Below are 15,944 nucleotides of genomic sequence, written 5' to 3' on the forward strand. Positions count from 1 at the left end.
CATGTAGCTGCAAAACACTGCTGTGACCACAGGTAATTGTATTTGTTAGTGAAGAAGGAAAACTATTCACAATACTTTGTCCTATTCTATTTTTTTTCTTCAAATTTACATAAGGTGATAAACTTGAGCAGTTTGAAATCTGCCCCCTCGCTGATTCTGTTAAATTTTATTCGTTCCATCGACACATTCGTTCATTGGTTAAATATCTCTGCATAGAAAGAGAAATTCCAAATCAGTTCCCCATTAACAATTTAAGGAGAGATGTTGCCTAGATTTTATCTTAAGGGGGACCTTCCCTTTGTCACCGACATAAAGGGTATGTAGAAAAGAAGCAGGGCGAGGAGGAAAAGGCCCTGGTTCAGTATTTACCTAACACTTCCATATCTCTTTTCTTCCTGTTCCACTTTCTTAAGAGCTCTACTGAAATCAGAATCTTTAAAAGATGTCACCTGTGAACATTAATCTTTTCATTATTTCTCAGCATGTTCCTTAACTGTGCATGAATATTGTAATTTGCTTCCTTCTGAAGTGACATGTACATAACACATGTATGTGTGTGTGTGTGTGTGTGTGTGTGTATATATATATATACCTTTGTCAGTTTGAATAGGTTAGTAAACTGATCTATATGGCTGCTTGTAATGTTTCCAGACATATTATCTTTTGGATACATCTGATACAAAACAGAATTTTTCACAAACATAAACTTACGTTCTTGAATCAGCAGTTTTCTGACTACAGTGCCAGATTTCTTACCTGTTCCATAACGCTGTATTAGGGTTTTTAGTCTATCAATGCCATAGTCTGCTTGTGCAGACAGAGATATTCAAAAAAATATCTTCTTGATTTCATTTTTTTTCATCCTTATTTATTCTGTTTATCTTAACCCTGATATGGATATATGGTTTTGTAACCACCCTCCTTGTGTCAGTTGTGCAAAGCAAGATCATAATGAGTTCAAATAACCACCCTCCTTGTGTCAGTTGTGCAAAGCAAGATCATAAGGTGTTCAAATAACCACCCTCCTTGTGTCAATTGTGCAAAGCAAGATCATAAGGTGTTCAAATAACCGCCCTCCTTGTGTCAGTTGTGCAAAGCAAGATCATAAGGAGTTCAAATAACCACCCTCCATGTGTCAATAGTGCAAAGCAAGATCATAAGGTGTTCAAATAAACACCCTCCTTGTGTCAGTTGTGCAAAGCAAGATCATAAGGAGTTCAAATAAACACTCTCCATTTGTCAGTTGTGCAAAGCAAGATCATAAGGAGTTCAAATAACCACCCTCCATTTGTCAGTTGTGCAAAGCAAGGGCATAAGGAGTTCAAATAAACACCCTCCATTTGTCAGTTGTGCAAAGCAAGATCACAAGGAGTTCAAATAACCACCCTCCATTTGTCAGTTGTGCAAAGCAAGGTCATAAGGAGTTCAAAAAACCACCCTCAATGTGTCAGTTGTGCAAAGCAAGATCATAAGGAGTTCAAATAACCACCCTCCATTTGTCAGTTGGTTCCATTTCTTGCAGCTTGATCAGATGGTTGTCATTCGGTAAAATAAAGAGGGAGCTGTCTTTACAAGCTGAAAAGTATAAGGGTCAAACATTCACTGCAAGATGTAGAACTCTGCTTGGCAGTGAACAAGTACATAATATACTAAATTCGCTGCTCCATCATAAGGATTGTCACTTGAAAACAAGTCAAGGCATATTGGGTCACATGCACTGGCAGAAAACTTGAGAAAAGTCACATGGGAATTAAAAATCTATCTTTTGGAAAAGTAAAATACAGCTTAAATCAAAACTGTTATTGCATGAAGCATTGTTTATACAGAAAAACAAATATTAATTACAATACAGTTTGGTAGGACTTGCACAAAAATGAAAGCAATATACATGCTAGTAAATGCCTGTGGTAAAAAACATTGATGGACACATCACTTTGTGGGTGTATAGTAGTTAATTTACCCTTGATATTTTAAATTCTAAATAACTACAGGTATTGGTACTGTGTAATGAATACCATCATGAAATGGATAAACACCATGCAGTATATGCATTTCTGAATGGGAATAGTAGCGTAGAAATGAAAGAATATTTTTGAATTCACAGTTTCTTTGTGTACTGCAAACATCTTTAGTTTCCAACATTACTTGTAGGTTATCAGTTTGTTTGTATGTTGTTCTTATAAGTTGACCCCTATTCTGCATAACATAAACATACTTGACTTTACTTTGTTTTACCATTGGAGAAAAGAAGATTTTTTGTTGTTGTGGGGTTTAACGCACATTTTTCAGCACATGATAGGCTATGCATGGCGGCCAGTATTAATTGTGGAGGAAGAACCCGGGAAAACCCTGGGAAGAACCACCAACCCACGAGAAGCTACTGGCAAGCTTTCTCACATACCCACATTGACCGAATCCTAGACTCGAACCCACACAGACAGGTGAGATGGCAGTGATCTGTAACGGAGAGCGCTTTAGACCACTCGACCACTCGGGGCCCCCAAGAAAAGAAGAAAAAAAACATTTAAATCAAAGAGGGCAAAGAGTAGTTCACTGATCATACAATGGTCCATTTAGTTTGACTTCTAAAACTTTGTCAGGCAAGCACTACTTAAGATTGTGGATCATTGTTGATATCAGTAGTTAGTAAAAATAATTCCTTACCTCCTTTGGAGAAAAATGGACGATGTAGTGGATATGATGTCATTGACATCATTGGCAAAGGGAGGTAACAACTTAATGTTAAGGTGTTTGCATGTTCATAACTTAAAATAACTCCAAAAAAGGCAAGACGCTACATTTGGATGAGTAAAGTAATGTAGAATGATATATGCTTAATGTTTATTTGTACAAACTTGATTTATACTTTCAGACTGCCAAAGAAAATTTTCAAACTCGTCTGGTTCAAAAGTCTTATGCTGTATTTATTTGACCCGAGATATTTTCAGCCTTGCTTGATGAAAAATCTTATTCTTTTCTATCTATTCAAAAGCATAACAAAAAGTCTTACTTTTTCTTCAGATAATGGAGGACAGATTCTGTGTGGGGGAAATAATTGGCCCTTAAGGGGTTGGAAGGGTTCCCTGTGGGAGGGTGGTGTGCATGGAGTAGGGTTTGTCTATGGCAGCATGCTAGATGAGAAAATGCATGGCACTGTCACCCAGAGTTTGATCCATGTATCTGACTGGTTCCCGACACTTGTTAGCCTCGCTGGTGGATCCCTGAATGGTACCCAGCCTCTTGATGGAGTGAATCAGTGGGAAACAATCAAGTAAATTGTTTCTTGATATATTTTTATTCTAATCTTTTATGCAGACTCATTGCAGTTGCAGATAATTTAATGAATTTTAGTTCTTTTTATGCACTTGTTACAGAAACCACATTTTTGCAAATTTTGTCGAAACTTGAGCCAGAACTGACTGAAATTATATATTGCTTTTCTTTGAAATATTGCTAACAAACATCTTTCTTGTTATAATGCTGCCTTTTGGAGTCCATAAATGCTGACCATTTTATGTAATAAATGATATAATAGACTAGTGTTTCCCAACATGCTGGTCAGAGATACCCAGGTGGGGGGGGGACACGAGGTTATTCTCAAGGGTGCCTTGGGGTTAGTCCAAGTGGTATGTTATTTCACTCAATTGACAGAGCCAAAAAGTACACTAGTACCATGTGGGGTTGGGAGCCACTAGAATAGAATGCTTATATATATGTTGGGAGGGGGTAGGGGGAGGAAACAATGACCAGTCAGATATGTAGTAATGAATTTATTTCTGTAAATTAAATATTTGTTTGGTATTTTGTTCATTCGTTTTCTCCAACAATAATATTTTAGACAGAAATTAATGATAATAGCAAGGTCCACGTTGTTTTCTTTCCACTCATATTATGTAACATTTGATACAAGAATGCCTTAACCCTTTACCTCATAGAGCAGAGTTACAAAGTGCAGCATGCTATAAATAGAACACCTGTTACCTATTCGACTCTATACACATAGGCCTGCCCGTTAACTGTTAAGCAGTGTAGTGCATGTTATGTTTTACAGCAATTTTAACCATTTTACATTTTTGGTACACATCTATTATGTGTGGAAAAATTTAAGAGTAAAGTCCGATTGTTATAGCTGTGTAATTAATTTCCACTGAAGAATTTTTTTTGTGCTTTAAAATCTTGAGAAAACTCGTTCACCATCATGTCAGTGAGGCCACGTGACCAACAGTAGCTGCCAATTCTCATGCTGGAAATTTACAAGTTTTTCGTCTTGTCTACATTACTAAGTCATCTGAATTTGATAATTTATAAAAACTAATTGCTGCCTACATCAATATCAGAGCCTTTACCTAAGTTATTAAATCTTTCATTGTTGTGATTCTAATGGTGAAAACTTTGTAAGTACATAATTAAATCCGCGACCGCCATTTTGGAGAGTGGAGATTACAACCCAGTTACTTTAAATAGCAGATATCGACCAGAGCATAAACAGTGACCACGTGATCTGACATAATTGTCATTCACAGAAATGAATGTAGTATCTAATAGGGGGTTTTCCCCGAAGGTGGCACTACGAAAACCAGTTAAAATGGCCGATGTTTACAGCAGGCGTCAGAAGGCGCTTCCATGCAAATGGAGTAGAGGCATCAAAAGGCGATTCCATGCGAATGGAGTAGAGGCGTCCAAAGACGCTTGCATGAGGTAAAGGGTTAAATGAATATACTTGCCAAAACCACATGTCTAATCTACATATGCATTGTCACAAAATTTATAATGATTGAAATCAATGAAATGTCTCACTCACTTGCAAAAAGATCATTATTAAATTCTACTTGTACTTCAAACCAACACATCCTGACATTGGATTGTTTTTAAGTTAGTGCTAAATCACATTTTGCAGTTGAATTGATGGATGTCTATCTTTAAAAAAAAGTATTCAGAGTAAATGTCATTTTTGTCAATTAAATATCCCATCTTCAATTCAAAGCACCAGTGACATATGCCAATTAGCAAATGAATGCTGTCACACCATGTTTTTAGTAATTATAAAGCACTTTTAGTAAAGCAGTAAACTCCTTACTTGTATGGATGTATGTAATACATTGAAATCGAGTGATGTCAGAAATAAGCAGTTTTGTTCAGAAAGAGTTCTGATATGCATATGGAATAAGCACAGTTCACTGTTATTATGTGTTTGCCCTGCTTAAAATATTTCATGAATTTATTTTATTTGGGACTTGATTATTCCTGTTTTCTTGCCAAGTCTACAATGTTTCTATGTTGCATAATCTTGAATGGCTCTTTGTTCTGGCTTTCTTGCTACGTCAAAAACATCTTGTCAGTAGTGAGGCCATCGTCGTCAGTGTTATTCCTACTTTGAGCATTGTCACATGATTTCAGATGTTCTTTTAGTACGCCCTTAACCAACCAAACTTTGTTTCATCAGATTTAAGTCATTTTATTAAACTCATTTTTTGAACGATATAAGCTTTCTCTTTTTCTGGACAGGGAGATGAAATGCTTCAATGCACTATTTATCCGAATGATATAAGTGAAAAGTGTTCCATCTTAGTAAATACAGGTAATGCTCAGTTTACTCTTAAATCCTTAATAGACCTTATTTATAGCTACAAATGAGCATCTGTTAGTGACTTATTTTCTCTCTGGGGTGCACAGAATCACTTAAGTCGCTAGTTTTGCATCACATGTACCAAGAGCAAGGTTATTCAAGTCCATTCTGGGATGGCTACTGATTTCAAAATGTGGCAGCACGTACATAAGACATGTCACCGCTAATCCTTTCTGTGATGTGCTGCCATCCAAGTGTAAAAAAGCAATGACCTACAAGAAGCAGGTCTTTTGTATGATCACTGAGCATACATGCCCACCATCGCACATTTTATATATTCATTCCCCAAAATGCCTAAATTTTAACATCCCACAAATAGCCATTTAGCATTAGAAATCTGAAGAAGTGGGAAGAAAATATATCTGCATTAATAAAATAGGCTGACTGGTAAACAGGACAATCAAGTGTGTTCTTTTAAAGTCTCTGTTGTTGTTTTTATTCTAGACAAAAAAGTCATCAAATCATGGCTTCTAAAAATCTTGAAGCCAAAATCGTGAGATCATTTCTTGAAAAGATTTTCAACATTATTATGTGAGAAAGTGATGGCACATTATCAGTCTCCAGATAGTCATGTCTGACATAGAGAATTGATGAAACCTGGCTTGTTATCAGTCAGTTGAAGGAAGATTGAACAGCTCTCTTCAAAATATATCTAAAAATAGTGCTTTCATTAATGACAATACCTCGTTCATCTGCACACTCTGAGTGAGTTTTCTCTCTAGTGAGAAAGGTTCAGGAATAAATCGAGTACAGAGCTTATAGAGGCATTTTAAATTTCAAAATTTGTACCAAAAAGGATCGACATTGGAAAGGAGCTGCAGGACCTGAAATTTGCTTAGTACAGGTCCCTTAGCACAAATTATATGGACTTAAATGTAAATATTTGGGTTTTGTGTATAAATTTATATTGTAGATTTCCAAAACTTAGGGATCTTTTAGAGAATTTATTTTTTATTGATTCATGCTAGCATACTTAAGTCCCTTATATTCAAGCTCTGTCTTTCATTTTTTGGTGGCGGCGTCCCTCAGAAAAGTTTTTGTGGGGTAGGTATGTCTGCTTGAACCGTGTTTACAGAGATGAAGTGACTGATCTGCTTGAGTGGTTTTAGTACTTTAGGAAATTAGACAGTCATAGATACTGTTACCAGATGCAATAGACAACACAGTGGTGGCATATTAGAGACCTGACTACTTTCAGGTGTGCTATTTTCCATTGACTCACATTGACTGAATTCATCAGTGACTAATTAGAGTCAAATACTGATTGTAAAAATAGGCATGTTATGGCAATGTCCAAAATCATGTACAGTGGTTTTGATGTAAAGCTGTCAGCTGATGAATGCAAAAAGTTGTAAGTAAAAGTTTTAAAAGATTTATTAAAAATAAATCATTTTTTATTATTTTGGCCATGGGGTCCATAAAGTTGCCTCACTATCTTTGGAATTTGCATTATGGTGAAGCACATTATATCAAGGGAGAGCTGTACTTCATTCTAAAGCTGTAGATAATTTTATGCATATTTTATCCCAAGCATATAAATATTTATTCTTTCAGTATATTTATTAGATGCATAAATGTGGTTCTTTTGACAAAAATTGAAAGAACATATGTTAACTGGTGATCATTAACTGCTTGCCACGAAATTTAAAATTTGCATATATTTTGTAATTCTGGTGTAATTACTTGTTCAGTGTTGTGTCCAGGCTGTGGGATTGTACATTTCTCACATTTATGTAATTGGCTACTGCGAAAAATTGTATAAAGGGTAAAAAAAATCCCAGACAGTGAAGTATGCTCTCATACATTTAAATCTTGTGTATGCAGAGCCATAAAAAATAAAAAGTAAAATAATCAGGAGGTTCAGAGATGATAATGAAAGTAATATTGTAGCAGTGTCCTGTAGCTTTTGCATAGAAGAGTTCTGTAATTACAATCTCCGTACAGTCTGTTCAGGAAGCAATCAGCCATATTGTGTTGTGTGTATTCAATGATCAGGCACCAAAGTAGATTATTGACCTATTTGCTATGACATTGTTTAAAACTGGATTTTGATGGAGAAACATAATTAGCTTGAATTTAAGTTAATCAGTCACTCTTAAGTTATTTCTGCTTTTCTCAATGTTTGGAACACGGAGGGGGAGCTCTTCCTTGAGTAGAACCTTGGATGCCCCATTGCTTACTTTTGATTTAATTTACTAGGCTGTAGGTTGCCGAAAGTTAGATATGGTTTGTTCATTCTTAATACATCATTCATCAATAATTAACAAAATTCAGCAATTTCTCTTCTTGACATGCACTGAAGTCTACCTGCTGTACTTGAAAACTTGAGTCAAATTTCACTTAGGTTGTCCTTGCGTTCAAGCTCACAAAAAGTTAGCATTCTGTCATCTTTTATTTCTGCTTTTTATAAATAAAATGGAAAGTAAACTTTAATGACTTTTTGTTTTGTTGGTCATGGTAGTTAAGAGCATCCTTGCATATATAATTTTACCATTAAATTTGATAAACAGGTTTTCACTTCAAGCTGTGAAAAATAATGAAAGCTAAAGTTTATGAGCTACAGTCTCACTTTGAACTCTGATGAAAAGTAGTATAGTTAATATGATTTTAACAAAACAAAGTTGTACATATTCATCAGTGAAATAGATTTGGAAATTATACATGGCCAATAATAATGATACATTATGAAGATGTATATTTTAAAATAGTGAAAATTTTACATTTAATTTGCAATTAATCTGTCCCTCCACTGCTTTATTCAGAAATTGTTTTTGTGGTTGTATTAGTAAGTATGGAGACAAAGTTATCACTGTTTGGCAGCAGCAGCAGCCAAGTCAGTGTTGAGATCATGTGTTAAGGCTTTTGTCTTTCCTGTAAAATATGCCCATGGTATAGGGATCACTTGTTTGATGGTGTTGTCATTTTAGTTGATGTCATCAGCGTTAAAAATTTGAATGCATTCCATGATCACATTAATGTTAGAAAATAAATTCAACTACCTCTCAATTCTAGCCATCCCGGAGAGATTGCAATGGAGTCTTTTCTGTCTACAGGTCATATTGACAAAGGGACGAAACTCTTACCATTATCTCCCCTTACCACTTACATTTGGTTACCTATCAAACAGACGTTTACAAATTTAAGTGTTCACTGCAGTGGGATCAAAAATTGTCTGGCATGAAAATCAACATTATTTCCAGATAGTAGGTATGGTATTGTCTGTGATAATACATGTACATGTATTTCCTTCATGTTGGTGTCATTATTTGTAAATTTTTGATAAGTAATTATAATTCTGATTATAATTTTTGATAAGTATTTACTTGAACTTTTCTCAGCTTCTGGACTTTGCTTTTCTGACCCTATGTGATTCCATGATTTAGCATGATATCATTTGATGTTTGTTGTTTTATTCATGTACATGGCCTGTATTTTCATTCATTTAGTTATGACTATGCCACCAGGTATGATCAATGTGGACATGTAACCAAAGCATAATGAGGCCAGTCCTCATCAGCGAGTGATAAGGTAAACTAGATGATTAGCTTACTCTGTTCTCACCATGGAATTCAACTTGAAGGCAGAAGTCTTGCGATTTACAGGTTTTACAACCCTCAGAATGTCAATTATTGTCAACTGTGAGCTAAGCCATGTGGTTTAGGCTTCAGTAGATATGAAAGATGAACTTCGTACTTTTGTCTGCCATATTTGCCAGCCTATAAGTCAATGCAGAGTATAAGTTGAATCAGCAAATTTGGCAAATTTTCAACCCTTCATCCATATGTAAGTCGATGCTGATTATAAGACAAGACCAGATCAATACCTCAGATTGTGTTTTTCACTTCATTCCACACAGCATCGTGAATTTTATCCTCTCTGTAACTTATGACCTTTCCCGAGTGGTCTAAAGCGCTTTCTGTTACGGATCACTGCCATCTCACCTCTGTCTGCGTGGGTTCGAGTCTTGGATTCGGCCAATGTGGATATGTGAGAAAGCTTGCCAGTAGCTTCTCGAGGGTCAGTGGTTCTTTCCGGGGATTTCCCGGTTTCTTCCTCCACCATTAATACTGGCCGCCATGTATAGCCTATCGCGTGCTGAAAAATGGCAGTAAACCCTACAACAACAATAACTTATGACCTTTCCAGTCAGGATCATTAAATATAACTAAAAGTACCTGATTTGTTTCTCATGAAATGTATTATGTGCTTTTTAGCTACATTTAATGATGCTGACCCAAAAATTTATTGAGTTACAGATAGGATAAAACTCATGATGCAGTGTGGAATTAAATTATAATAACTTCTGCTTTCATAAACGTTAAATGTATCATTGTATGCTATTTCAGTTTAACAGCAATAGGGAAATAACATAAATACTAAAACGCTTTTTTTGGGGGGGGGTCAAGTGAGATACGAGAGAAAGATGGATAAGTATTCCACTGCAATTGTTTTCTTCCGCCTTTTGATTCAAATAAAGTATGGTCTGATATATGAAAGGGAGAGAGAGAGAGAAAGTTAAGCTCTTCATGTTTTTTTTTTACCTTATTAACTCTGTGTTGCTAAAGCTTTTGTCAAAATGAGAAAACATTAATAAATGAAATAGTAAACATAAACTATGAAAATACATACCATAATCCTTCAGGATTTAAATATTGACAATAATTATATCCATATAGTCTCCATTAGGTTAAATCCCACGAATAACCATTTTGCATGCTGTCTAATTTTCTTTGCAAGTATAATGACCTCTCCATTCTCACAAATAAGATTTGTTTAAAGTGCATATACTTTTCCTGTACTTAGGCGGCAATTGTTCTTGATTTTTGCTCAAGATAGATGTACTTTAAATTGCTGTCAGTTCTGTCTGCAAGTTCAAAAATATCACTACCAGAGAAATTTACACTAGTAACCACCTAGCATTTCCTTTCATTATATGGTATGGTACTCATAATACCCATGGGTAGCCTCATTTCCCTATTGGTAGCCTCGCTAATTTGATCTGGTCTGCAGAACCATGACCTCAAACAGGTGTTAATTTGGAATGACTGAATACAGCCATAGCATATTTAATTAGCATGTAAATACCACTTCAAAGCCTTGGGATGTTTTTAATAATGGAAGTGGCAACAAAAACTAGAAGGAATTGCTTACCTAGTGGTTTTAATTGATAATGGAATATGGTACTGCACTTGTACATGAGTAAGATCCGTCATCAGGTAAGTGAACAATACAGATTTACAATCGTGAAGACATCTCTCTCTCTCAATGGGGCATACATTTTATTTGATCATTAGGTGCTAGAATAAAATTGTGATGGAATATGTCATTTTTATGGTTATTCATCTTCTAACTTTTTAAATTCTAATGCACATATATGTAATCAAATTTAAACAATGTATATTGCAAACAATGTACATCACTGGTGCATGCATGCTTTTTTCATACACAATCTCTTCCCCAAAATGAAATATTTTTTCAACATTACTTTTCTTACTCTTGGAGAATTATTTTCCATAGGAAAAATACGATAAAGCGATTTGGATGACATAATCCATATATAAGTTGACTCGGAGTATAAGACAAAGCTAAGATTTTGTGATAAAAAATTATCGTCTTACATGCTAGCAAAAATCAGAATATCTCAAGTTGTCACTCAGACACAATTCATAACCTTGTGAATTCAATATCTTTCCTTTCTAAAAGGAAGTTAATTGTGTTGTTTTAATCCCACTGGTACCACACTTTCAAAAAGGAAGTTATTTGTGTTGTTTTAATCCCACTGGTACCACACTTTCTTGGACATATAAATTACTGACTTGCCATGCTTGGATAAAAGCACTGTAGCATTGAAATGTGTCAAGGCCTAATATTTAACATAAATATCTTTGTAGCCAGAAGGAGTGGGATATTGAGAAATGTACTAGTCCTGCTGAATCTTCATTAGTCCTTTCCACAAAACACTGACTGGTGACAACATATTTTATTAGTCATCAGACTATTGAAACTATGAAAACTACTTGCCACACAGGAAGTTTAATAGCCCTGGGCTCACAGACTGCTGCTGATTTTTAATGTCTTTGTCAACATTGCTGTTTATTAGATGGATTAACAGGTTTTCCACTCCTCCACCAACTTAGTGTTGAATATGGTGACCATCTGTTATATACTCAAACTTACATCACTAGTAATTAGTAGTTATTCTGTGGCTACTGCCCTGATCTCTTGATATAAAATATTATGTCTCTGCTCATCTTCAATAAAGCCACATAACTTTTTGGGCCCTGCGATCATCCCCATTGCTGTTTGTAGGTAGAATTAACAATGTATGAATGCAGGTAGCCTAGCTCCTTGTCACCTTCTCAAGTGTTTAGGCAACATCAATCTCAACTTATTTCTCTGCAAAAAGAGAAATGGCCAAACACCACCCAACAGCAGCATTTTTCCAAACCTTGTCTTATTTCAGGTGGAAGCAGGCCTGCAGTTTCAGAAAAGGGATAGAAAACAGAGATGTATACCGTTACTTCCCCAAGCCTCCCAACACATGCCAATAACTTATCACATTGGCTTCCGTCCAACAACTGCATTTTTGGCAGGCTTGGATCAATCTTTTTATACAAAATGAATGAAGAATCACATTTGTCTAGGAGTTAAATAGAATTTGTATTATCATATGCCCTCTCCTTTCATATTCCCCTTCCATGATTGATATTCCATCCAATTCAGAGATGGTGGAAATTTTGTAGAAGGAGGTCTACTTGACTCCACAAGCATGTGGTAGAGAGTTCACAAGCCAAATTTTGGGGGCGTTTTTCCAGGCTGTTTCTAATGTACAAAACCAGTGGAGAGTACAGGCCAGTCTCAGCTGGCTTGGCAAATACATAGCTATATTAAGGTTCAATATGGAAACACAGTCAAACCTGTCTTGAGAGACCTCTTCTATGAGAGACCATCTGTTTTGAGAGACCAGGATCTTCCATGCACATATTTATTGATTGTATAGTGTTATGACCTGTTATGAGAGAACACCTGTCTTGAGAGACCATTATTTTTTGGCAGCCAGGGTGGTCTTTCCAGACAGGTTCTAATTTATCATGATTAGTCAGGCTTTTCTTAAAGAAGGACAAATATGGTCACTGATTAGTCTAGACACAACTGACACATTTTCATGTTCTATCCACCCAGCTTCAAACAACATGTTCCTTTGATTTGGCTTCAAAGGAACAATATACCATTTTCATGTAGTCCCATTCAGTCTCAGCATCAGTCTTTGGGCATTCTCAAAGACTATCAACTGTATCATCAACCTAGTCAACAGTGGCCAAAGCATATTTGGATTACATCATTGAGAAATATTGTCAAGTTCATCTTGATGAAGAGCATGGACAGCCCTCGTTCCCTTTTATTTCAGTCGGACTTACTAGCAAATTGGGAGAAGCCAGACCTCACCCCATCCCAGTATTTTGCCCATGCTATATGGAATTTTTTACCAGCTTCATTCATCTCCTTCCTGTTTGCATGATAAGGAATATCAAACTTACAGAGTTGATTTTTAACAAGGAGTTGATTCTGCAACTCCTCAGCTTGCTTAATGTAGTGGTGGATTTTATTTTTCTTGCCTGCCTTCATGTGCCCTTTGCAAATGGCCCACCTGGCCTAGTGTTATTTCATTTCCATTTGTTAATATCATCCTGTTACAGTCTCAATTTTTCTGCAAAAGCCCCAACCAAGAGTTACAGTCTGCATGGAATTCAGTACCAAAGCCATGCGAAGCCTAGCTGTTGCCCTGCCTCACCATGTTCATTGGCAAGTGGGGGAAAGAGATCTCTCTTCTTATCAGTTTTCTAGAGGTGAAGGCAGTACAGTAGAACCTGTCTTGAAAGACCACCCTGGCTGCCAAAACATAATGGTCTCTTAAGACAGGTAATCTCTCATAACAGGTCATAACACTATATAATCAATAAATATGTGCATGGAGATCCTGGGTTTCTTAGAAACAGGTGGTCTGTCATAGTAGAGGTCTCTCAAGACAGGTTTTACTGTAGTAAACACATTTTATGTTTGAAAGAATTAATATTTTGGAACAGTAGTTCTCATCAAATCAGACAGCTCAGTGGTTGTGGCCAACGTCCTTAAGTGGGAGGGGTAACAAAGGTACTTGACCTATATGCTTTGGAGTGGGACCTTCCTGCACTGGAGTGGGACCTTCTGCACTGGTACTGCCAGCTAAAGATCACAATCAAAACAAGGAGAAAAAATCTTTCCCACCACGTGGTCAAATTATCCATCGGTCTTACAACAGATCTGTGCACTTTGTGGGCTTCCAGTGATAGACATTTTTGCAACAAGGTGGAACCACAAACTGCTCCTCTTTGTATCATCGGTCTCAGACACACAAGTCTGGGCCATTTTTTAATTAGCCATTTTGGAGTACATGTAGTTTGGGACATCAACCCCTACCATTCTGGTACTGTAAGTGATTCTGTTAGCCCCCATCAGGGATGACATATCCTGGGTCAACAAGTCTGCTTGATCTAGTGACAGACATCTTATCTCCATGAAAATCCCAGCAATATCATGCCTGTTTAGACAGCTATGGTTGCAGGTGTTTCATGCCTGCCCATACTGGTTTTTCCTTCATAATGGGCTCTTATGCGGAAAGCTTTGTGTTGTAAGGAACTGAAGCCTTGCATTCATGAAGAGTCTTGCAAGCTAGAATGCATTCCACTTTAAAGGCTTACAAAGGAAAGTGACATGTTTCTCCTTCAATTATGCTCACATTAAATTAGGATATAAGCCTACTACCTTCTGAACCCAGCCCGACAAAAAAGTTGACAAAAATCATCTTTTCTATTTCATATAGACAAAGGGCAATAACTTTTGCTCATTATCTCCCCTTGCCATTAGCAAGTGTCGCTTAGTTTTTAAGCATTACTATTAAGTTGCACATGCACAGAATTACCTCCCAAATATTCCAAGCCTATTTCTAAGGAAAATGACCAGCAGCCACTGCCGAATTTGAAGTTATTGTGTAGTTTGATTATTACTACACAGGTTTGTCAACGTCATTCATGACTCGGTGCACAAGCATGCATTTTTTTTCTTTACCTTATAGGTAACTGGCGTGATAGTAACATTTTTTACAGGCTGAATTGCTATTTATACTATTTTTGGTTAATTTTTTATATTTTGGTGTTATTTCAGTCATAATGGCAACCAAATGTGCAGACTGTAAGAAGTTCAAGGCTAGAGAAGACACTCATAAAATGTGCCTAAGTTGTACCAAGTCTTTTTCTCTGCCATGAAGTGTTTGTGAGTCATGGTATAAGGATCTCTGGTTAGCAGTGATACAAAAGCAGCTAAAGGGAAGGACAAACAAACTTTGCAAATAGAAATGGATGCTTTAAGCCTTCATCCAAAATCTGCATCTCTTGTGAGCCTTGTGGGGGATGCTGCAGGGCCCACACACACCTAAACTATATCATCAAACAGATTCAGTGATGTTAGCAGAAATTAGGGAAAATTGCTGAGAAGGTCTGCAACCATCTAAATTTAAGCAGATTTTTTTTTGTCTGGTCCAGGAAACAACAATGCAATTGCTCACTTTGAACCAAAGTTTGCCTTTTTTTAACTTCATTGACTCTGATGGGATTTTCTGATGCTTTGAGGCAAATTGTTCCCTCGATTTTAGACAGTGGCAGGAGGCAAAAGTAACCCCACATATCTGAGCATGTCCTTCGGGCCTGTAAGTTGAGATGGATGGGGCTTTTACCAGCTTCAGAATGCCCTCATCCTGCCACAGTGAACCATAAGGTTAAGGCATTGGTAGACTTAAGTGAAGAAGAAGAAATGGCATCTTTCTTGTCTACCTAGATAAAGGAGATGAATGACTATCTGTCTGTCTGGCTGCATTCGGGATCTGGGTAATAGCTTTCTTTACAGAAAACCAATTACCACCTACATTTTCTAACCACTTGTAAAAGACGCATTCAGATGCCTTCTGTACAAATGTCCCAGCGTCTGGTAAAAATCTTTTCAGCAGCACACATGTCCCTGCTGCTATACTATAAAGTGGAAAAAATTGTCAACACCATCATAACCTTTGAATGCCTTGTTTTTGCATTTAGCATTTTTTTTCTCTGGCCTTTTGAGGTCTAGAAACATTTTGCCTTTTACAATCAAGTCTACCTATCCATGATTCCTGACACTTGCAGGCATCTTGGTTTATTGGTTATGAGACAAGGATCTATCAGACCTTCCTGCAAGTTTTGACTTGAATTGGTCCAAATCTCTCAGCTTAATTCCTAAATGGAATCTTGTG

The 15,944-nt window shown here is 36.6% G+C and overlaps 1 protein-coding gene across 2 annotated transcripts in view; it reads left to right on the forward strand.

Annotated features, from left to right (window-relative positions):
- Positions 1-15,944, forward strand: part of LOC149778377 (arylsulfatase J-like) — a 60,169-nt gene that overhangs the window by 35,447 nt on the left and 8,778 nt on the right. For both annotated transcript variants that reach the window (XM_089939201.1, XM_089939200.1), the window contains exon 6: positions 3,022-3,271. In XM_089939201.1, the coding sequence (XP_089795327.1) occupies positions 3,022-3,271 (250 nt within the window). The remainder of the gene's footprint in view (positions 1-3,021; positions 3,272-15,944) is intronic.

The sequence above is a fragment of the Sinohyriopsis cumingii genome, chromosome 17, assembly GCF_028554795.1.
Source record: "Sinohyriopsis cumingii isolate HCF-2022 chromosome 17, ASM2855479v2, whole genome shotgun sequence".
Taxonomy (NCBI): domain Eukaryota; kingdom Metazoa; phylum Mollusca; class Bivalvia; order Unionida; family Unionidae; genus Sinohyriopsis; species Sinohyriopsis cumingii.